This window comes from Chrysochloris asiatica, unplaced genomic scaffold, assembly GCF_000296735.1.
Source record: "Chrysochloris asiatica unplaced genomic scaffold, ChrAsi1.0 scaffold00291, whole genome shotgun sequence".
Taxonomy (NCBI): Eukaryota; Metazoa; Chordata; class Mammalia; order Afrosoricida; family Chrysochloridae; genus Chrysochloris; species Chrysochloris asiatica.
This window is the reverse complement of record NW_006408809.1, coordinates 1,476,678-1,499,693: the sequence shown is the minus strand read 5'-3', so window position 1 is coordinate 1,499,693 and position 23,016 is coordinate 1,476,678. Positions and strand designations below refer to the sequence as shown.

Genomic DNA, 23,016 nt, shown 5'->3' with positions numbered 1-23,016 from the left:
AAACCTAGTAACTTTACTGACTTGTTTTTTCACTCACTGTTTTTTGATTTACATTTATTTCTTTCCAAAGCATTATATTAATTTATTAGTCTTGTTACATTAAATAGATTTCTGTTTTATACACCTTATAAAATGCTGATATTGTTGTTCATTTATTTCCTTTGGTTCAGATTCCTCAAGAAGATACATCATCCAGCAGATCTTCATTCACTGTCCAGTACCTTAAACCCTTTACAGAATATGTATTTAGGATTCGTTGTATGAAGGGAGACGGTAGGGGATTCTGGAGTGACTGGAGTGAAGAAGCAAGTGGGACCACTTACGAAGCAAGTAAGTGTAAATTAAGTATATGTAGAAATAAAGGTGTTGGAATTCTAGCTCTGAATTACTTGTTTGACTTTAATATTTCAATAACTGCAGTATATGATTAACTCATGAGTTGATTGTACAATGAATCGATCATCTATTTGCATTTAATTGTAATAAGTGGTACATTTTCACATACTCCTGCCATCTTATTTTTTGAAAAACTGTCTTGTGAATTGACTGAGCTTTACAGAGAAGATCATCAATGTTATATATTCAACAACTCATACACTTTTTTTCCTTACATTGATTGCAATCACCTCCATGTAACAAGAATTACCTCACTTCCTATGGTTCTTATTTCCATTCCATTGTTCTTTTTCATTGTTGAACATTTTATTGTGTTTTAGGTAAAAGTTTACACAGCAAGTATGTTTTCCTCTCAACAATATATACAGTTTGTTCCATGACATTGCTTGCTATCCCCACAATGTGTTAGCATTCTTCCCATTTCCCTGCCTTTCCTGTTTCCATCTCTCCAGTTTCCCAGGCTCTCCTTGCCGTTGCATCTTTGCTTCTGGGAAAATCTTGCCCATTTGGCCTCATGTAGTTGACTGTCTTAAGAGCACATTCCTGTGGGTATTATTGTTTATTTTATAGACCAATCTATTATTTGGCTGAAAGTGACCTCCTGAAGAAGTGGTTTCAAACCCAGATTAAAAGGGCATTTTAGGACAGTTTGGGAGGTTCCTCTAGTCTCTGTAAGTCCAGTGACTCTGGTCTTGGTTATGACTTTGAATTTTATTTTATGTTTTTATCCCTTTCTAATCAGGCCCTCCTATTATGCCCCTGGGAATCCTGGTGTGACTTTGTAGGATGAAGCACTGGATCACAGGGTGGTTTGAACCTGAAGGTTGACTGTTCAAACTCACCAGTTGCTCCTTTGAAACCCTATACAGGATCGCTACGAGTCGGACTAACTCAATGGTTATGTCCCTAGTCTGAGAAGTCAGTAATTGTGGTAGCCAGGTACCATCTAAGTCATCTGATCATAGGATAGAGGAGGCTGTGGTTTCTGTGGGCCATTGCGCCTGTGGACTGATTCCTTCCTTGAATCTTCCAGTTCCTTCACTTGCCTTTGCTCCAGATAGAAAGATACCCAAAGTTCTTTAGATGGCCAGTAGAACCCCAGATGCTACTTACCTAAGATGTAGAACTGACAATTGACCTAGATGTCCCCCAAGTCTAGTAACTCAGTTCTGCCAGCTAGTTAGATAAGTCCATAACTGGGTCCCCTATGTGCTCTATATTGTAAATGAATGTATGAGAGGGCTTCAAAAGTTCATGGAAAAAATCTGTTATTTAATTCCATATTTCTACAAGCTTTTTAAAGTACTTTTGTATTGCAGCACATTGCAATATGTATATGCAGGTGCCCATAACTGTACCTGTATATGCACATGGATGCTTCCATATGGTATCAACATCTGTATTGTATACATATCTACTTCTGTAACTAAGTCACACATTTTTGGTTACTAATACTGTTGTTGCAGAATTGTATATGTAGCAGCATGTGTGCTGTTGGTGTTCTATATTCATTGTCTTCATTTACCTTTCATACTTGTCCTTTCATGATTGACTGAGTTCACACAGCATAATCTTTATTTATGCTATAAAATGTTTCCCAGATTCCTCATTCTTTTTTGTTATTCAGTATTCCACTCTGTGTACGTACCACAATTTGTCTATTTAGTTATCTGATAGACAATTAGATGATTTCTTTTTGCTGTTGTGAATAATGCTGCAGTGAACATGGATGTGCATGTCTTCTAGTTACTGTTCATAGATCTCTTGGATATATACATAGGAATAGGATTTCTGGAGCATATGGAATTTCTATCTCCAGCTTTTTGAGGAATTGCCATACTGTTTCCCATGGTTGTACAAATTCTACCATCAGTTTATAAAAATTGCAGTCTCCCCATAACCTCATCAGCATTTGTTGTTTGCCATGGTGGTTGTTGTTGTTTTTAGGAAGTCCCATGTTTCTAGTTTATCTTTCTTTGTATATTTTTAGTTATGTTTGATGGATTCAGATCTATAGATTTGTCCCTGGGAACTGTATAATTTTATATTTAATGTTTAGATCTTTGATCCATTTTGAGTTATTTTTTGTATATGGATCCTGTGTCATTTTTCTGCAAATGGATGTCTAGTTTTTGCCAGCACCATTTGTAAGAAACTTTCTTGTCTGCATTGAGTGGACTTTGATCCTTTGTCAAAGATCAGTTGACCATACATGGATAGATTTACTTCTGGGATCTCACTTCTTTTCCACTGGTCAATGTATCTATCCATCATTGAGCAAGTACCAGGCTTTTTTGATTGCCATGAGATCAGGAAGTGTAAGGCTTCTTACTTAGTGTTTCTTCTTCAATGTTGCTTCAGCTATTTGAGGCCTCTTTCATTTCCAAATAAAATTGGAGAATAGTTTTCCAATTCATTAAAGAACATTTTTGAGATCTATAGATACCATTGGGTAGTTTTGACATTTTCATAATGTTTAGTCATCCAATCCATGAGCATGGTATGTTTTATGTAGGTCTCGTTTGGTTTCTTGTAGGTATTGTATTGTAGTTTTCCTCAGACAAGTCTTTTATGGTCCTGGTTACATTGATTACGAGGTATTTTATACATTTGGGGTGTAAATGGTTTTCTCTTGATTTCCTGTTTGTGCAAAGGAATCCTACAGATTTTTGTATGGTAATATTGTATGCTACCCCTTTGCTCTGGTAGCGTAGTGGTTATGAATCGGGCTGTGAACCTTAAGGCCGGCAGTTTGAAACTATCAGCCGCTCCGCAGGAGAAACATGAGGCATTCTGCTCCCGTAAAGAGTTACAGCCTCAGAAACCTTGTACAGGGTCGCTATGGGTCGGAACCGACTCAATGGCACTTAACAACAACAACAACCCCTTTGCTGAACTTTTCTATTTGTTCCAGTAACTTATTTGCGGATTCTCTGGAATTTTCTATATATAGGGTCATGTCATCTGTAAATAGAAATCACTTTTCTTCTTCCTTACCAATCTGGATGCCCTTTGTTTCCCTGTCTTGTCTTGTTGCTCTGGCTACTTCCAATACAATACTGAATAACTGTGGTGATCATGGGCAACTTTGTCTCATTCCTTTTCTTTTTCAGTCTGTCTCCACTGCAAATAATGCTGGATGCTGGTTTTATTCCTGTAGTTGTGTTGAGAAAATTCCCTTGTATTCCCTTTTGGCTGAGCGTTTTTATCAGGAAAGATGCTCATGTTATTCATTTGCTTTGTTTTATTTGTGTGCTGAAACTACATCGATTGATTTCCTAATGTTGAATATGTCCTTGGGTGGTATGAATACCATGTTATTTATTTATTTTTTTTAATATTCTGTTGGCTATAGTTTTTTTTGCCAAGATTTTATTGTGAATTACATCTGTATTCATGAGGGATTTAGTTCGTAATTTTCTTTTTAAGCTATGAGTTATCAAGATCATGATGACTTCATGGAATAAATTCAGGAATATCATTCCTTTTCTTTTTTTTCCCCATTAGTTTTTTTTTTTTTTTAAGGTTTTTATTGTGGATTGAGTGAAAGTTTACAGGGCATATCATCAGTTTTACATTCAACAAATCATATGCCTTGTTTCATTACATTGATTATAATCCCCTCCATGTACCATCAGTTAACAGTATTTTTCTCTATCCACTTTAGCTTTTTTAAAAAACAAACAACAAAAAAACCCACTCAGGCATATATAATAATTTACATCTCCAAAGGGCACATTCTGCAAGTCTGCTCCTGGCCACCAGCTCTTAGTCCTTCTCTTCTTAGTCCATGAATCTAGAGTCCTCAGCCGCTCCCCATCTCTACCTCCATCTCTGACACTGCTGCTTCTCTGGATAAGGTCCCGTATTCGATTTGTGCGTTCCTCTCTTGATGTTCCTAGAGTCCTCTGTTTCTGGTCTGTAAGATTAACCACTCCCTTTTTTTGTTTCAAAACTTCTACCTTTACAATTGTGACAGTCGTGATTAGTCATGATAAAAATTATTCACTATTGAGCCTTATGAATCTTATCCCCATCTCTTTTCACCAGACCCATATAGACAAGATGACAGCTATTCATTGGGGACTCTTTCTTTCCCCCATACTCTTAAACTGAACTCCCCCTTGAAACCTTGTAAACCAGTCACTTCGTGCCTTTATTGCCCCCACATTTTAGGTATCCAATGTCTAATTTGCCCGTCCCTATCTACCCTGTGCTCAGAGGAGATAGCATTGATACTTGATGTGAAGACTCTTTCCCTCTCTGTTGGTATTTAGAGTAAGTAACTGCCGCTCTGAGTATAGGTCAGGTTCATCATGAAGAAGATGTATCTTCTGTCACTGTAGCTGTTCCAGTCTGCTTGTCCTTTCTAGTGGGAATGTCTCACCTCATAATCTAGATGGGACTCAGGATTCCACCTAAGGTCCTATACTCTGTAAAAGCTTTGCTTGATGCCTATTTCGCTGGGCAAGTTGTAGAACCCCTTTTAGGTATTCCAATCAGTTACAGGCTGAAGGCGGGCTTACGAATTTTCTCTAATCATGTTCCCAACATTCCTTTCTATCCCACTCAAGTGTCTATTTTACAATAGTAGGCAAGGGAAACTAATATTCATAAGGCAGTCAAGGATTTTAGTATTATTTATCCTCTTCAGGCTATACCTAGATCCCTGTATCCCAGAGCCCTGTTGTTCCACAGTTGAGTATGCATCACTATTTACCTCTGTCCCACTAGGCCATGCAAACCTGTCTCAGTGTTCCCCTATCTATCTTGTTCTTGCCTCCTCCCCCCTTCTTGGATTGCCCTCCCCAACACCCAAAGTAAACCCCCCCACCCCAACCCCATTGTGGTTACCTTACTATATTCCATTAGTTCTTCCCTCCATTTAAGACAGTCTATATCAATTAGTTGTTGTTGTTAAGTGCCGTGGAGTCGGTTCCGATTCATAGCGACCCTGCACAGGGTTTCCGAGGCTGTAAATCTTTACGGAAGCAGAACGTCTCCTCTTTCTCCCGTGGAACCGCTGGTAGTTTCGAACTGCTGACCTTGCGGTTCACAGCCTGATTCGTAACCACTACGCTACCCCCTCGGAAACCCTGTACAGGGTCGCTATGGGTCGGAACCGACTCGACGGCACTTAACAACAACACAACAAACAACATTTTATCCAGTAATCTGCCTGACCTTCCCACCACCTGGATCTCTGTTTCTCTATGTTTACCTTTAACATTGTAATTGTTTTGATCGTAGACTGACCTCCCAGATCCTCTGTTCTTATAAATTTATTCTGTTCTTGGCTTTAAATATTCCTTTATATGTGGTTCAGAGTTCTGGGACCATCCCCTGAGCCTGTGTGGTCCAGTATTCTGTGTTGTTGCTGGCAGAGCGCCTCACTGCACTTCTACCCAGTCCACCATCTTGTTTGTTCTCCTCATTCCTTTTCTTTGTTCTGGATTAATTTGAGTTGCAGCTCTTTTCTGAATGCTTGGTAGAATTCTACAATGAAACCATCTTTCCCAGAGCATTTTTATTGGGTGTTTTTTAAAGACATTTAATTTCTTCTTTTCTTGTGGCTCTATTTTAAGTTTTCTGCCTCTGCGTATGTATGTTAGTTTAGGTAGTGTGTTTCTAGAAATTTGCCCGTTTCTCTTAGGTTTTCAAATGTACTTTTTCATCATCTGTTATGGTCCTGTTTATCTCAGTTGGTTCTGGTGTTATGTCACCCATCACATTTCTTAATTTGATTATTTGCATATTCTCATTTTTTCCTTTGTCATTTTGTCCAGTGTCTTGTCAATTTTATTGATCCTTTCGAAGAACCAACTTCTAGACTCAATGATTCTTTCTACTTTTCTGTTTTATTTATTACTGCTCTGCTCTTCGTTATTTCCTTTCTTGTAAGCTTGGGAAGTTACCTAACCACTGCAGTTGACAGCAAGACTATTAAAAACAAAATAAAAGAATAACCTATAGGATTTTATTTTAATGTTTAAAATTTTTTTATTTTAAAAAGTATGTGTCTCTTTTTTATAGGACCATCCAAGGAACCAAGTTTCTGGTATAAGATAGATCCATTGCATACACATGGCTATAGACATGTAAAACTCATGTGGAAGGTAAAAAAAAAATTACATGTTTCTATTTTATCTCATGTACTTCATTTTTGGAGTAGCTCTGTAGGATAAGCTGTTGTTGTTGTTGTGTGCCGTGGAGTCAGTTCCGACTCATAGCGACCCTGTTCAGGGTTTCCAAGGCTATAAATCTTTATGGGAGCAGAAAGCCTCATCTTTCTCCCACGGAACAGCTGGTAGTTTTGAACTGCTGACCATGAGATTAGCAGCCCGATTCGTAACCACCACACTACCAGAGCTCTTTACTGGATTACTAACCACAAAGTTGGCATTTCAAAGCCACCACCCACTCCTTGGAAACACTATATAGGGTCGCTGTGAGTCGGAACACAACAACAATTCATTTTATATGTTATTATGATTAAAGTGTTTATATATATATTTATCAGCAAAGTTCTTGTTAACTGTGTTTAATGCAATAAGTACTGAACTTAGAACCACAGGAAACCAGCCATTCCTAGGGAGAAGGATGAGGCTTTTTCTTCTCCTTCAGAGTTTTAAAGCCTCAGGAACCCTATACAGGGTTGCTATGAGTCAGAACCAAGTCAATATCACTTAACAACAACATATAGAAATCATGTTCATACTGCCTCTTAGGTATTTTAGCACAGTTCTCAAAAAGTGTAAAGTCATAAGTATGTTTTTTATCTTGGAGTCCTGGTGTGGTGCTATAGGATGTTCTTCTAACTGCAAGGTTGGTAGTTCAAACCCAGTAGCCACTCCTTGAAACCCTATTTAAGGTTACTGTGAGTCAGAACTGACTCAACAGCACTTAACAACAACAACACTTTTTGTGTTTGAATTTTCTAGAGTGCGTCATGGTGGTGATGGTGGTTATGTTCTGCGAAGTTGGTTCTGACTCAAAGCCAACCTGTATAGGGTTTCCAAGGCTACAGATCTTTATGGGACCTGTATAGGGTTTCCAAGGCTGTAAATCTTTATGGGAGCAGAAAGCCTCATCTTTCTCCTGAAGAATGGCTGGTAGTTTCAAACTGCTGACCTTGGGTTAGTAGCCCAACTCATAATCACTATGCTACCAGTGCCTCATAGAAGAGAAATTTGGGGTAATCAGTCTTTTAGACATAAAGAACAACTAATTGTATGCTGCTAATAGGAAATGTAAAATTGATGAATACTTTATGAATATTTTATGAGGAGATTATGCTAAGATGTTAGAAAAAATCAATTATAAAATAATTTAGGCCCAAATAACCACATTGGAGAATTATTTGGAGCAAAGAAGAACTAAAAGCCAGCAGAATGATATTTCATCGCCTCACTGAAGTCATGCTTTTGACTTTTTATTCAGAATGTAGTACTTTTACTTTAGTGTCCATTTCAAAATGAGGTTGCCAGTCCCTTCCTATTAAACACTTAGCGAGATTTATCACAATTAGTGATGAAAATAAACTAAAATGGATTAATTTTATTCAAAATATATAAAATACATTTTTTAAAATAAGCTATTTTATTACAGACATTACCTCCTTTTGAAGCCAATGGAAAAATCTTGGATTATGAAGTGACTCTTACAAGATGGAAATCTCACTTTCAGAATTACAGAGTTAATGACACAAAGCTGATAGTAAACCTCACAAATGATCGCTATATAGCAACTCTGACAGCAAGAAATCTGGTTGGCAGATCAGATGTATCTAATTTAACTATTCCTGCCTGTGACTTCAAAGGTTTGTGTCTGTAAGAGTCTGCTAATGGTGGAAGAGGGTAGTTACGCATGAATGGGGAAAAACAGTTGTTTAAGACTTTCCTCAGCATTTGAGATATCATAGTTTCAGCATCACTTAGCAGCCAAATAACCTGCTTCATCACTAGGTAGCTCACTTAAATCTTGAAGTAAATACTTAATTTCTTTTTGTACTTTTCTGATGACTTGTCAGAAAATTTTTAAAAAATAGATATTTAAAGGTATCAATAACTTCATATTCAGATGACCTAAATGTATTTTTTTGTAGCTTTCGAAGAAAAGTTTGTAATTAACAAAACATTTGAAGAATTTTGAGAGAATAAGAATAGTTAACTATCCTCCTTACATGTAAATTATAGTATTTTCGTTCATAGAAATATGTGCTGATGATATATTTAATAAGAATTGATAGCAAGATAAATTACATGGTTACGAAGATGATTAAAATATCTATTTCAGATTTTGGAATGTTTGCTTATATCATTATCCAAACATTTTTTTAAAGCTACTCACCCTGTAACGGATCTCAAAGCATTCCCCAAAGATAGCAAGCTTTGGGTAAAATGGACAGCTCCTAAAGCGTCTGTAAAGAAATACATACTTGAATGGTGTGTGCTATCAGATAAAGTGCCATGTGTTCCAGACTGGCAGCAAGAAGACAGTGCCGTACATCTCAACTATTTAAAAGGTAAATCTAGCAAAACTCATTAAGGTGATACTATTTATCTACTGTTAGGGCAGTATCCTTTTCTGATTTATAGATACGGTGATCCATTGAAAAGATTTCCCAAATACCATAGCCCCCTTGTTAGCTGCTGCATGGGTTGTGTGACTTTCAGAAAGACATACGCAGTGTCTCTGAGCTCCATCTCTTCATGGATACAGACTGCATTGTTGTTAAGTGCCATTGAGTCAGTTCCAAATCATAGCTACCCTGTGTAGGGTTTCTGAGGCTGTAAATCTTTACAGGACTAGGAAACTTCATCTTTATCCCACAGTATTGTGATCCACTTCCTTTAGTATTATTGGTTCCTGATTATATACTGCCACCTGAAATTATTGGATGTCATCCAATTCTTCTGTGTATTATTTTGATGCTTTCTGCATCACTTACTATTTTGCCCATAAAATCTTCAGGATTGAAACACAATATTGAATTTTTCCTTCAGTTTTTCCAGCCTGAAATGTTGAGCATGTTGTGTTTGATTTTCTAATCAGTTGTTTTCATGTTTTATTATAAAACTTTATCTTGAACCACCCTTTGAAATCTTCTTTTCAGCTCTTTTACTTCATTTCTGCCATTCACTTTAGCTGTTCTACATTCTAGAGCAATTTTGAGTGTCTTCTGACATCCATTTTGGGGATTTTTTCCCAATTATTTCCTGTCTTTTTAATGGTCTTTTGATTTCTTTGTGTATGATGCCCTTGATGCCGTCTTTCAATTTATCTAGTGTGAGTAATTAGTTTTCAATGTGTTAAAACTGTTTTTTGAGATGGCATCCAATTCAAGTGGAATATAATCAGGGTTTGGAGTCCTGGTGTGGCACTGTGGGTTAATGTGGCAGACTGCAAAGCCATTTGAACTGCAAGGTCGGCAGTTCAAGCTCACCAACTGCTCCTCGGAAACCCTATAGAGGGTCGCTTTGGGTCAGAATCAACTCAGTGTTACTTAACAACAACATAGTCAAGGTTGTACCTTGACTTAATGGATTTGTATTCATTTTCTTCAACTTGCATATAAGCAGTTGATGGTTTCTTCTGCAATAGATCCTTTGCTTTGTTCTGGTTGATACTGAGTGTTTCCATTTTTTCCACTGATGTCTATTTGATTCCTGTGTATTCCATCCAGCAAGGTTCACTTGTTTTTGTATAGTTGGCATTTATGTTGAAAAAAAGGTATCTTCTATAAATAGTCAGTGTTGAAAAATTCTTCAGTGTTGTTTCTATTACCAGAGCTGTATTTTCTATAACCGATCCTTCTTTGTTTTCAACTTTTACATTCCATTCACCAGTAATTATCAATGCATCTTGAATGCATATCTAATCAATGTCAGACCCTGGAACTTGGTAAAAATCTTCACTTTCTTCATGTTTGGAATTATTAAGTGGTCCTTTTAGGCATGTGGATTTTAACCTGTCACTGGCAGCATTTACTTCAGGATCAATTGTGAAATGTTCTCTTTGACAAGGTAGTAGATGGTATGATTGTTTGATTCAGAATGACCAAGTTACCAGGCCAGTTGTGCTCACCAATGCATAGGATATAGATCTTAAAGTCATTTTTGATGACTTACCATTTTTTTGGGTTCATACTTTGTACATTCCAAATTCCAGTTACCAGTGGATATTTACATCTGTTTATTCTCGTTTTGAATCATGCCATATCAGCAAAAAAAGGCCCTGAAAGGTTTCTGCCAGCCACGTCATTAAGGTCAGCTCTACTTTGTGGAGGCAGCTCTGTCCCAAACTTAAGTGCTTTCCAACCTGAGGAGCTCATCTTACAGCACTGTTTTAGACAGTGTGCCGCTGCTATTCATCCAGGGTTTTCAGTGACCAATTTTGGGGGTTTTTTCTTAAGTAAATTACCAGGTGCTTCTTCCTAGTCTGAATCTGGAAGTTCTCTTGAAGCCTGGGTGTGCCATAGGTGACCCAGCTGATGTTTAAAAACGTGTGGCTTAGCTTATATCATAGCAACATGTAAGTTACCACAGAATAACAAATGGACAAGCAAATGGTGGCTTTCTAGTGCTAAACCCTACTCTCTTCTCTTTTCTTTCTATGGGTAAATAGTGCTAGGTCTCATTAGTGGTATCTTGCTTATTAAGCAATTTTTTGATAATTAGGTGAAATGTATAAAAATTACGTATCTTCTGAGGCCCAGGATAATTTGAGATCAGTATTTTACATCTTAATAAATATAAATCCTGATTATAAAATGCAATCATTATCTGTATTATTGTTGTTAAGTGCCATCAAGTCTGACTCAGCAACCATGTATAGGGTTTCTGAGAAGCTGCTGCTGAGTTTGAGCTGCCAACCTTGTGATTCAAACCAACCTCACAGTTCAGTGCGTATCCTGCAGCACAAATAGATTTTCTTTTATTTACTGTATTAGCAATAAAAATAACCTGTTTATAAACAGTTTCACTCCACCGAATTTGAATCTAATACATAAAAAGTATGCTTATTTAGAAAGCTGTAATTTTATAAGAAAGAAACATTAAATTGTAATGAAATTATAATCTAAAAACAGCAATGGAAAGAGTATAACTTTCCTCCTAGAAAAAAAAATACTAAATTTGCTATTCTGATTCTAGGAAACCTCATGGAGAGCACGTGTTATTTGATAACAGTAACTCCAGTATATGCTGATGGGCCTGGAACCCCTGAATCCATAAGGGCATACCTTAAACAAGCTGGTAAGTTCAAACTTTCTTTGAGAAATGTTTTGTATTAGCAAAGATATTTATGACATTTGCTGTTGATAAGTGCTATTGAGTTGGTTCCGTCCCATAGCAACCCTGTATAGGTTTCCAGGGAGTGGCTGGTGGATTTAAATCCCTGTACTTGGCATACCATAGAGAAATAAGAGGCACAGGACATGAGTGGATAATATGTGCTCCCATACTCATCGCAGCATTATTCACAATAGCAAAAAGATGGAGACAGCCTAAATGCCCATCAGTGGAAGAATGGTTAAATAAATGGTACATACAATGAAATAGTTCCAAGCATTAAAGAATAATGATGAATTTGTGAAATGCCTCATAACATGGATGAACCTGGAAGACATTCTGCTGAGTAAAATTTGTCAATTATAAAATGACAAATATTGTAAAAGATCATTCTTGTAAAAAGCCAAGAAAAGGTATTCATACTAAAAGAAACATTCTTTGATGGTTACCAGGGGTGGGAGGTAAAGGGAGAGTCACTAGCTAGATGGTTAAAGGGTAGGCAGTAAACGATAAAAAGGAGGTGGGGGTTGGGGGGAAACGATGGAGGGCGGGGGAAGACACTGGGAGGAGTTAAAAGTAACGGCGATAAATACTGTTTTATACATAATCCTATGATAGCAAGTAGATGTATGAATAGACATGAAAGCTGAGCAGGTATAGGAAGGAGAGTCGGGATTATACCCATAAATAGATAAATATTTGTGGATCTATAGGTACATAGTGGTTATGTGCCATGGAATCAGTTCTGACTCATAGCTACCCCTTATATGGCTTCTGAGACTGTAAATCTTTACAGGAGCAGAAAGCTTCATTTTTCTCACAAGGAGTAGCTGGTAAATTTGAACTTTTGACCTTACAGTTAGCAGCCCAACTCATAACCCACTATGCTATCAGAGCTCCATATGTTTATGTATGTATGTGTGTATATGTATGAGTTGGTGGCTCCATACGACAAACACAAGGTCCGCAAGGTCCGCAGTTCCTACCAGCCAGCTGCTCCGTGGGAGCAAGATGAGGCTTTCTGCTCCTGTAAAGATATTTAAAATTGTTGTTAACTATCACATCAGTTTCAACTCATAGTGACCCTGTGTTAGGGTTTCTGAGGAGCATCTGGTGGATTTCAACTATTGCCCTTGTGGTTTACAGTCCAATGCTTATTATCCTAAAGCTCCACACCAGGAGCCGCTCCTCAAAAACCCTATACATGGTTGTTATGAGTAAAAACCCACTCAACAGCACTTAACAACAACAACAGTATACACACACACACTTACATATATATAAGAATCCCTGGTATTGTAGTTGATTATGAGCTGCTTTGTAATAAAAGGTTGGTAGTTCGAATATACAAGTCACTCCACAGGAGAAAGATGAGGCTTTCTGCTCTCATAAAGATTTACGGCTTCAGAAACCCTATATGGGGTCACTATGAGTCAGAAGTGATACTTCAGCACTTAACAACAACAACATGGTGTTAAGTACTGTCTTATTATGCTAAATTAATTTGATGATGACATTTTACTAAAATTTAATGATTTACTAAACTCTAATTGGAATCCTGGTATGATGCTATAAGATAAGCACTGGACTGTTAACCACAAGGTTGACAATTCAAACCCACCAGCTGCTTGTTGGAAACCCTATGCAGGGTTGCTATGAGTCTGAACCAATTCAACAGCAGTAACAATTGGAATCCTGGTGTGATGCTGTAGGATAAGCACTGGACTGAGATTCAACCCACCATCCACTCCTTGGAAACCTGATGCAGGGTCACTATGAGTCGAAATAAAAAGTCTTAATTATTTTCAGTTTACTGATACATTTATTCTTTTACAGCACCTTCCAAAGGACCTACTGTTCGTACAAAAAAAGTGGGGAAAAATGAAGCTGTTTTAGAATGGGACCAACTTCCTGTTGATGTTCAAAATGGATTTATCAGAAATTATACTATAATTTATAAAACTGCCTTTGGAAATGAAACTGGTAATAAAACCTTATCAGATTTTTTTTTCAAGCTTTAAATATTAGTTTGAATCATACCTTTTGTTATGCTTCTAATACATGGTACTATCTTCAAAAAAAGTATCACCCACAATTATGCCTGATGGTTGCTTTCATGGTCTTATTAAAGAAATAATTGCTTTGTGCTTAGGTGAAAGTTTTTCCCTGATAAAATACTTGCATTCCTTTTTTTAATACTTTTGTAATGCCGAATAGAGTCCAGATGATGTCAAACCCTGAGTAATTGACTAAAGCCTGCTTCCTGGTTTCTTTCAGCTGTGAATGTGGACTCTTCCCACACAGAATACACTCTGTCGTCTCTGACTAGTGACACACTATACATGGTACGAATGGCAGCATACACAGACGAAGGGGGGATGTACGGTCCTGACTTCACTTTCACCACTCCAAAGTTTGGTAAGTAATCATGAAAGTTCATCTTTTGTCTTTTTTTTTTAATTAACCAGACCAGGCAATTGCTGAATTTACTTGGTGCAAAAATATAAGAGGAATTGTCTACATGTTTAACTGTCTCGTTTCCCAAGAGACTAGAACTGAATGGTGCCCAACTACCATTACTGAACGTTTTGACCACAGAGTTACAGAAGAATCCTGATCAAAAGGGGGAAGTACAAAATAGTGTTTCAAATATTCATGGACTCCAGACTTTCTGGAGCCATGGAGGCTGGATGAATCCCTGAAGTGAATGATCTTGAACCAAAAATAACCCTTGAAATCTTTCTAAAATGAAACAGTAGTTTAACTTAACTAGTAAATTCTGCCCTGAGTATTGTGCTCTTTTGAGATCTCTCTCTATGGGATCAAATTGACAACAGCAACTTGAAAGATTAGCTAGATAGGACTTTAGGGCTATAGGAGACACTGAGTTTATATTAGTAGGGGAGGAACACCTTAGAAAAAATGGGTCAGAAATCATTCAACTCAAAGAATATAATGGATGTCACTGAATTACACATGTGGAAGCTGTTGAATTGATACAGATTTTGCTGTGTATAAATATTCTCAACAATGGCAACAAAATAAAAGTTTTTTAAACAAGGTTTTACAGTTTTGCCCGGTATTCATTTGTTCTAATATAGTTTCTCAATTAGTGAGCATTCGAATTCAGGAGATATGCTTTTGCTAAGTCCCACTGAGTATACTTTATAGAGGAGTCTTGGCATGGCACTGTAGTCTTGGCATGGCACTGCACTGCTAACCAGCAGCTTAGCAATTCAGACACACCAGCTGTTCCTTGGAAACCTTATACAAGGTCTCTGAGTCGGAACCAGCTCGACAGCACTTAACAAGAACACATTACTGTAAATGTAAAAATGGTTAGGTTTGTACTCTTTCAAGTAGGTAATTTCTTCTGTTAGTGGAATTAACTATTCTCTCAACAGAGATTGTATGCCTACTCTGTGGGCAAGGACTATGTAAGGCATTCTCATGAGATTTACCAAGAAGGGTAGGGAAGAAGAAAAAAAAAAAAAAAGGCATTTCTTTTCTACAGTAATCTGGTAAGGTTTATTGTTAGATGCTGTTGAGAGTTGTTCCAACTCATACATTACCTACCTTACACACAGCAGAACTAAATACTGCCCGGTCCTGCACCATCCTCACAACCGTTGTGGTTGGGCCCATTGCTGCTGCCACTATGCCAGTCCATCTCGTTGGGGGTCTTCCTCTTTTTTTACTGACCTTCCATTTTACCAAGCATGATGTCCTTCTCCAGGGACTGGTTCCTCCTGATAAAATGTCCAAAGTATGAGCGACAAAGACTGCCCCTTCTGGCTTCTAAGCATTCTGGCTTTACTTTTTCTAATACAGATTTGTTTTTCTAGCAGTCCATGGTACTTTCAATATCTCCAACACCATAACTCAAATGCCTTTTACGGTTTTCTGTATTCGTTGTCTCAACTTTCATATGCATATATAAGGCTATTGAAAGTACTATGGCTTGTGTTAAGCATACTTTAGTCCTCAAACTGACATCTTTGCTCATGAACACTTTAAAGCAGTCTTGTGGTAGGGAAGTTATTTCACCTTAGCATTTGTGTTAACAGTTATTTCCCATCTTACCCCTTTCTGTTTTTTAGCTCAAGGAGAAATCGAAGCCATAGTTGTGCCTGTTTGCTTAGCATTCTTATTGATAACTCTTTTGGGAGTGTTAGTCTGCTTTAATAAGAGAGACCTGTAAGTACTCTTATTCATATATTTGTGTTTTTTCAGCTTTATTTAGTTATAATTTACATAAAATTTCTATCACGGTAAAGTTTCACCATGCCATTTGATAGTCTGTCCTCTTGCCTCAACCTGGGCTATAGGCAATCACTCACCTATAGTTTTTCTTCTCCTATAATTTCATAGACATGGAATTAAACCCTTTTTACTTAGCATACTATTTTTGAATATCCATATTATTTTATATCCAAATATTTTCTCATATTAATTGCTGAATAAGTATCATAGTACAAATATCTGAAATTTTTTTATCTGCTAGTAAAAGTTTTCTCTTTAAATTTTGGCTATTATAAATAAATGTTGCTATAAACATTAACATAAAAATCTTGATTTGTTCATGTTTTCTTTTATCTTAAGTAAACACCTAAGAATGAAGTTTCTCTTCCTATCTCTTACATGTATGTTTAACTTTATAAGATACTGCCATATTGTTGTTTAAAATGGCTGTAACATTCCACCAGCAAAGAATTCCAGTTCTTCCATGTCATTACCAGTACTTGGTATTGTTGTAGCTTTTGACCTTATCCACTCTGAAAATAATGAATATGCATTGCTATTTCATTGTGATTTTAATTTTCATTTCCCTGAAGAATAGTGATGTGATCTTTTCTTATGTATCTTATATGAAGTGTCTATTGAAATCTTGTGCCAATTTTTTAATTGGGTTGTTAGTCATAGTAATATTGAGCTGTAAGTATTCTTCATATGTTCTAGTTACAAAATTTGTGTCCCATGTTTTTCAAATTTTCCTCCCAGTCTGTAGCTTACGTTGTTGGTGTTTTATTTTTTGTGTGCAGTTGCGTTGTCAACTGTTAACTTTAGACAAACACGTTTAATGTTGGTGAAGTTCGTTTATCAATTTTTTTCTTTTGTGGTTCTAGCATTGTGTATCCTGTGTAAGAAATCCTTGTCACAAAGAATTTTCTTCTAGCTAGACGTTTAATTGATTTAGCTCTGTGCCTTTGGCTCATTTTGAGTTTTTGTGCATGCTGCATGGAGAGAGTAACCAGTCATTTTTTACCACGATTCCAGCATCACTCTTTCCCTCCCCTCCCCGTCGATTTGCATTGATACCTTGTGAAAAACCAATTGTCTTTTCAAGTATCTTATTTCTGGATTCTCAGTTCTTTTCCACTGATCTACTCTACACCAAAACTCACACTGTCTTCATTGCTATACTTGTATAGTAAGTTTGGTATCAAGTATTGAAAGTCTTCCAACTATGTTCTTATTCCAAGTTATTTTGACCAGGTACTTTGCATTAATATAAATGTGTTAATTTCCTTAAAAGGACAACCAGGTAGACTTAGGATAGTATCTTCAATTTTCTTTTATAGTGCATTGTAGTTTTCAGTGGATTGACCTTGTATATCTTTTGTTCAACTTATTCCTAAGTCTTTTCAGTTCTATTATAAATGGAGTTTTACCATTATTATTACCGTTAGTGTGTTGTCATTTATGCGAGTAAAATTTTGCTAAAGGTAATACGGAAATGACTACAATCATACACTGACAGAGAACTTCCAGAGGTTCAAGCCGGATTCAGAAGAGGCCGTGGAATGTGGGGATATCATTGCTGATGTCCAATGGATCCTGGCTGAACGCAGAGAATATCAGAAAGATGTTTGTTGTTGTTAAGTGCTGTCGAGTAGGTTCCGACCCATAGCGACCCTGAACAGGGTTTCCAAGGCTGTAAATCTTTACAGGAGCAGACAGCCTCATCTTTCTCCCATGGAGCAGCTGGTAGTTTTGAACTGCTGACCTTGCAGTTCGCAGCCGAATTCATAACCACTACGCTACCAGAGCTAGAAAGATGTTTACCTGTGCTTTATTGACTATGCAAAGGTTTTCAGTAGTGTGGATCATAACAAGCTATGGATACCATTGCAAAGTATAGTATTCCAGAACACTTAATTGTGCTCATGAGAAATCTGTACGTGGACCAAGAGGCAGTTGTTCAAACAGAACATGGGAACACAGAATGTTTTAAAATTAAGAAAGGTTTGCGACAAGGTTGTATTCTTTCACCATACTTATTCAACCTGTATGCTGAGCAAATAATCAGAGAAGCTGGGTTCTATGAAGAAAAACGTGGCATCAGGATTGGAGGAAGACTCATTAACAACCTACAATATGCAGATGATACAACCTTGCTTGCTGAAAGTGAAGAGGACTTGAAACATTTACTGATGAAGATCAAAGAGCACAGCCTCCGGTATGGATTACATCTCAATGTAAAGAAAACAACATTCTTATCAACAGAGAAAAGATTGACGTTGTCAAGGACTTCATTCTTCTTGGATCAACTATCAACACTCACTGAAGCAGCAGTCAAGAGATCAAATGACGTATTGCATTAAGCAAATCTCCTGCACAAGACCTTTTTAAAGTGTTAAAGAGCAAAGATGTCAGCTTTTGAGGACTAAGGTGCGCCTGACCCAAGCCTTGGTATTTTCAATTACCTCATGGATGCGAAAGCTGGACAGTGAATAAGGAAAACAGTAGAAGAATTGATGCTTTTGAGTTATGGTGTTGGAGGAGAGTATTGAAAATGCCATGGGCTGCCAAAAGAACCAATAGATCCGTTTTGGAGGAAGTGCAGGCAAAGTGTACCTTGGAGGCCAGGATGGCCAAACTTCGTCTCTCATACTTTGGGCATATTGTCAGGAGGGAGCAGTCGCTGGAGAAAGATACCACGTTTGGTAAGGTGGAGGGTCAGAGGAAAAGAGGAGGGACCCCAACGAGATGGATTGGCCATGTTGCAGCATCGATGGACTCAAGCATGGCAACAATAGTGAGACTGGCCCAGGATCGGGCAGTGTTTCATTCAGCTGTGCATAAGGTCGCTATGGATCGTTAGCAACCCATGTTGTTGTTGTTGTAAGGTGCCATCGAGTCGGAACTGACTCATAGCAACCCCATGCACAGCAGAACGAAACAATGTCCGATCCTGGGCCAACCTCACTACCGCTGCCACACTTGACCCATAGCGACCCTTTATAGAGTTTCTGAGGAGCAGTTGGTGAGCTTGAAATACCAACCTTATAGTTCTAACCGACTTTGCAGTCCAAGCGCATTAGCCCATGGTGCCACACCAGGACTTGATTGTTAGTGTATAGCAATGTAATTGAGCTTTTTAACATACTGATCTTGTATCATGAGGCCTTGCTAAATTCATTTATTAGTGCTAGTAGCTTTTTTGGATTTCCTAGGATATTCTGCAAACATTATACTACCTGAGAGTAAAAATGGCTTTTCTTTGCACTAGCTCCTTGCACTGGTAAGACTTCCAGTACAATGTTGAAGAGAATTAGTAAAAGCCGAGGGGATGTATCTGATTTTAGGAAGAAAAAACATTCAGTCTTTCACTCTTACATATGATATTATCTATAGGTGTTAGCTATAGGTGAAAAAGTTTATTTTTATTTTGTTGAAGGTTTTTGTTTTTTCTCTTGAATGTGTGTTAAATTTCATCAGATACTTATTCAGCATCTGTTGAAATGATTATGAGGTTTTTCCTCCTTTATTCTACAGATATGGTGAGTTCCCACTGACTTTTTCAGATATTACACCATCCTTGCATTCTTGGCATGTAACTGGATTCATTTGGTTCAAATATTATTAGATTTTTATGTAGATGTTTATGAATAATATTAATTTGTCCTTTTGGGGCATGTCATTTTCTGATATTGGAACCAGGGTAATATTGGCCTCATAAAAAGAATTACTTCTTCTATTTTCTGGTATAGTTTGTAGAACATTAGTGTTTCTTATTTAACTGTTTCATAGAACTCAAAAATAAAGAAAGCCATCTCAGTCTGGAGTTTTCTTTGAGATAGTTTTTAATTAAAAATTCAGTTTCTTTATAAATATAGGGCTATCGAAGTTTCTCTTTTCTTCAGTCTTTTGGTAACTTGTCTTTCAGTGAACTCATCCATTTTATCAAGGTTGTGGGCTTCATTGTTTTATATTATGTCTCGATGTTATAATTGTTTTCTGCAGAGAGTCAGTCTGATGATTCACCTCTTGTACACCTGCTTACTGTGTACTTACTGTACCTCTATCTTTAAGCTAGGAACTGTATTATGGTGAACGTTAAAAGGGTTTTTTGACTTTGTTTATAAATATACTTTATTTCCTAGAGCAGTTTTGTGTTTACAGAGAAATTGTACAGCGTTCCAGTTTACCCCTTCTCTCCCTGTACACTGTTTCTCCTCTTCCCAACATCTTGGCATTTATATGGTACATTTGTTACAGCTGATAAACCCATACAAGGGGGCTTATCGCTCCATTTTCCCATGAACTTTTCCTAAGTCCCTTGCATTTATATATTATTATTAACTAAAGTGCATTGTTTCCATTAGAGTTAATTCTTTGTGTTGTATCTTCCTGTGGGTTTTGACCAATGCATATTGTCCACTATTGCAGTTGTTGTTGGGTGCCGTTTTGACTCATAGCAACCCCCTGTACAACCTTAAGTAAGTTTTAATGATATGGATATCCTGAATGCTTTGCATATATTTACTATTGTCTGCTTATTTTTCTTGTAAAAAATCAAATTTATGGTATTTTATTCGTTATCATTGTTTAACTAGCTATCTAGATTCTTTTACTTATAAACTGAACTTTTTAAAATTTGTTTTGGTTGGGTAGGGGTGTAATCACAATATTTCTTAACCTAGCTAAGGTTCTTCAGTGATTTTTCATACAGGATTTTATTTCAGAGTTTTTTGTGGGGTTTTTTGGTATATTGTTAGCTTTCTTCATGTATTTTGGTTACATAGTTTTTGTCAAATATTTTTCAACCTTGATAACATTTTTTAAATGAACGGGTAGAGATCCTTAGCCAATTATAACAGTATTTTTCTGTTGATTATCAGAAGAAAAAAAATGTTGTTTTGACTTTGGGATTTTTTAAATCTATTTTATAAATGGCTTTGGTTTTTAAATTCATAGGTGAATGTGTTTAGAAAGAGATACTCTGCATTGTCTGTTGCCTGTAGTTCCATACATGTCATATTTCTTTCCTCTCCAGGATTAAAAAGCATATCTGGCCTAATGTTCCAGATCCTTCAAAGAGTCATATTGCCCAGTGGTCACCTCACACACCTCCAAGGGTAAGACAAAATGCTTCTCAGTACTGGTAATGTTCAGGCCAATTAGGATTCATGTGTAGAGTTCAACCAAAAGATTGTCTAAATTGATGCTCCTAGTTCGATTCTGTAAACATTAAAAATATTTTATTAAACTTGAGAATTGTAAACTTTTAAGTGCTAAAACCAGGTTTAATAGTCTGCCATTTCAATACTTAAATGATTTCAGGGAACCTGAACTAAAGTCTTTGACCTTAAACGTATGTATTAAAGGAGCAAATGATAAGTAAATGATCTTTGAATTGTATTAACAGGATAAAATGTATACTTTTATATTCTATAATCCCAGTCACTTAAGTTTGGTTTTCCTTATTGTATGTTATGTTATACCGATAGACTGTCTAGTCATTTTCTATTTATGACAAATTATTTGTAGACATTAATTTATCAAAACATGATTTGGAAGTTCTAAAGAAATGCAGCAGGTTCGCAGTGCTTATAATTCAGCTAGATCACAGTGATTTTGTGACAGCAATACAAGGGGGCTTGAAAAAGGTTGTGGAAAAATTCCACTATCTTCTATTTTCCATAAACTTTTGAAGTACTCTCATATTTGTTATACGTGTCTCTTTAAGTGTTTCTAAAATGATATAAATATATACCATAGGTAACAAGCCATCTTCTTCTCTTTCGTAGCACAATTTTAATCCTAAAGATCAAATGTATCCAGATGGCAATTTCACTGATGTAAGTGTTGTGGAAATAGAAGCAAATGTGAAAAAGTCTTTACCAGAAGATCTGAAATCACTGGACCTATTTAAGAAGGACAAGATTAGTACTGAGGGACACAGCAGTGGTATTGGAGGGTCTTCATGCATGTCATCATCAAGGCCAAGCATTTCAAGCGGTGATGAAAATGAATCTGGACAAAACACTTCGAGCACTGTTCAATATTCTACTGTGGTGCACAGCGGCTACAGACACCAGGTTCCATCAGTCCAAGTCTTCGCAAGATCTGAGTCCACCCAGCCCTTGTTAGACTCAGAGGAACGTCCAGAAGACCTACAGTTAGTAGATAATGTAGGCAGCAGTGATAGCATATTGCCCAGGCAACAATATTTCAAACAAAATTGCAGTCAGCCTGAAACCGGTCAAGATATTCCACATTTTGAAAGGTCAAAGCAAGTTTCATCAGTCAATGAGGAAGATTTTGTCAGACTTAAACAGCAGCAGATTTCAGATCACATTTCACAGTCCTGTGGATCTGGGCAAATGAAAATGTTTCAAGAAGTTTCTACAAAAGATGCTTTTGGTCCAGGTACACACGAAGAAATAAAGAGATTTGAAACCGTTGGAATGGATGAAGGAATGCCTAAAAGTTACTTACCACAAACTGTAAGACAAGGTGGTTACGTACCTCAGTAAAAGACTACTTTCTATTCCAACTCCAGCAAAGCTAAAATGGTTTATCTGTCATTTCAGGTGAAAATAATCTTCACTCACTGAAGATGATCATTTGCCCCTAAGGACAAAAGATTGTACTTTCACATGAGCTATTTCCATTCCAGAATATCCAAGATTACTCTAAGCACTACATAAACTGACTTCATCCCCCTGAATAGCTGATTTACTTTGTGCTGTTTCAGGATGTTTGCACTGATGAGAAACAGAAAGCTTGCCTGGAATTTATAAACTAAAACTTGTTGTTTTGCTATGTAGAAAACTGAGGGTATTTACGTAATATGCAGCAAAATATTTAGTGATCACAAGTATATACATTTTGTTGAATGTAATCATCAAATAAAGTGGTATAGGAAAAATTAATATAAAAAATGAGAGGAGCCAAGTCTAAAACCTTCTCCTTCAATTGACAGCATAGTTTAAAAAACAGGTCTCTCATCTGAGCAAAGAAAAAGGAATTTTTGAGCTTTAACTTGGCAGATCAAAAATATTCTTTGTATTATTACATAATTAGTAACCTCGCTATTTTT

The 23,016-nt window shown here is 36.9% G+C and overlaps 1 protein-coding gene across 2 annotated transcripts in view; it reads left to right on the top strand.

The window, feature by feature from the left end:
- IL6ST (interleukin 6 signal transducer (gp130, oncostatin M receptor)) overlaps positions 1–22,450 on the top strand; it is a 36,682-nt gene extending 14,232 nt beyond the window's left edge. The window contains exons 6-15 of one of the 2 annotated variants that reach the window (XM_006874651.1): positions 171–330; positions 6,430–6,512; positions 8,005–8,215; positions 8,738–8,920; positions 11,550–11,651; positions 13,524–13,670; positions 13,965–14,105; positions 15,788–15,884; positions 20,968–21,049; positions 21,722–22,450. In XM_006874651.1, coding sequence (XP_006874713.1) covers positions 171–330; positions 6,430–6,512; positions 8,005–8,215; positions 8,738–8,920; positions 11,550–11,651; positions 13,524–13,670; positions 13,965–14,105; positions 15,788–15,884; positions 20,968–21,049; positions 21,722–22,450 — 1,935 coding nt within the window. The remainder of the gene's footprint in view (positions 1–170; positions 331–6,429; positions 6,513–8,004; positions 8,216–8,737; positions 8,921–11,549; positions 11,652–13,523; positions 13,671–13,964; positions 14,106–15,787; positions 15,885–20,967; positions 21,050–21,721) is intronic. The other variant, XM_006874652.1, reaches the window with a different exon arrangement.
- The last annotated feature ends 566 nt before the right edge of the window (positions 22,451–23,016 follow it).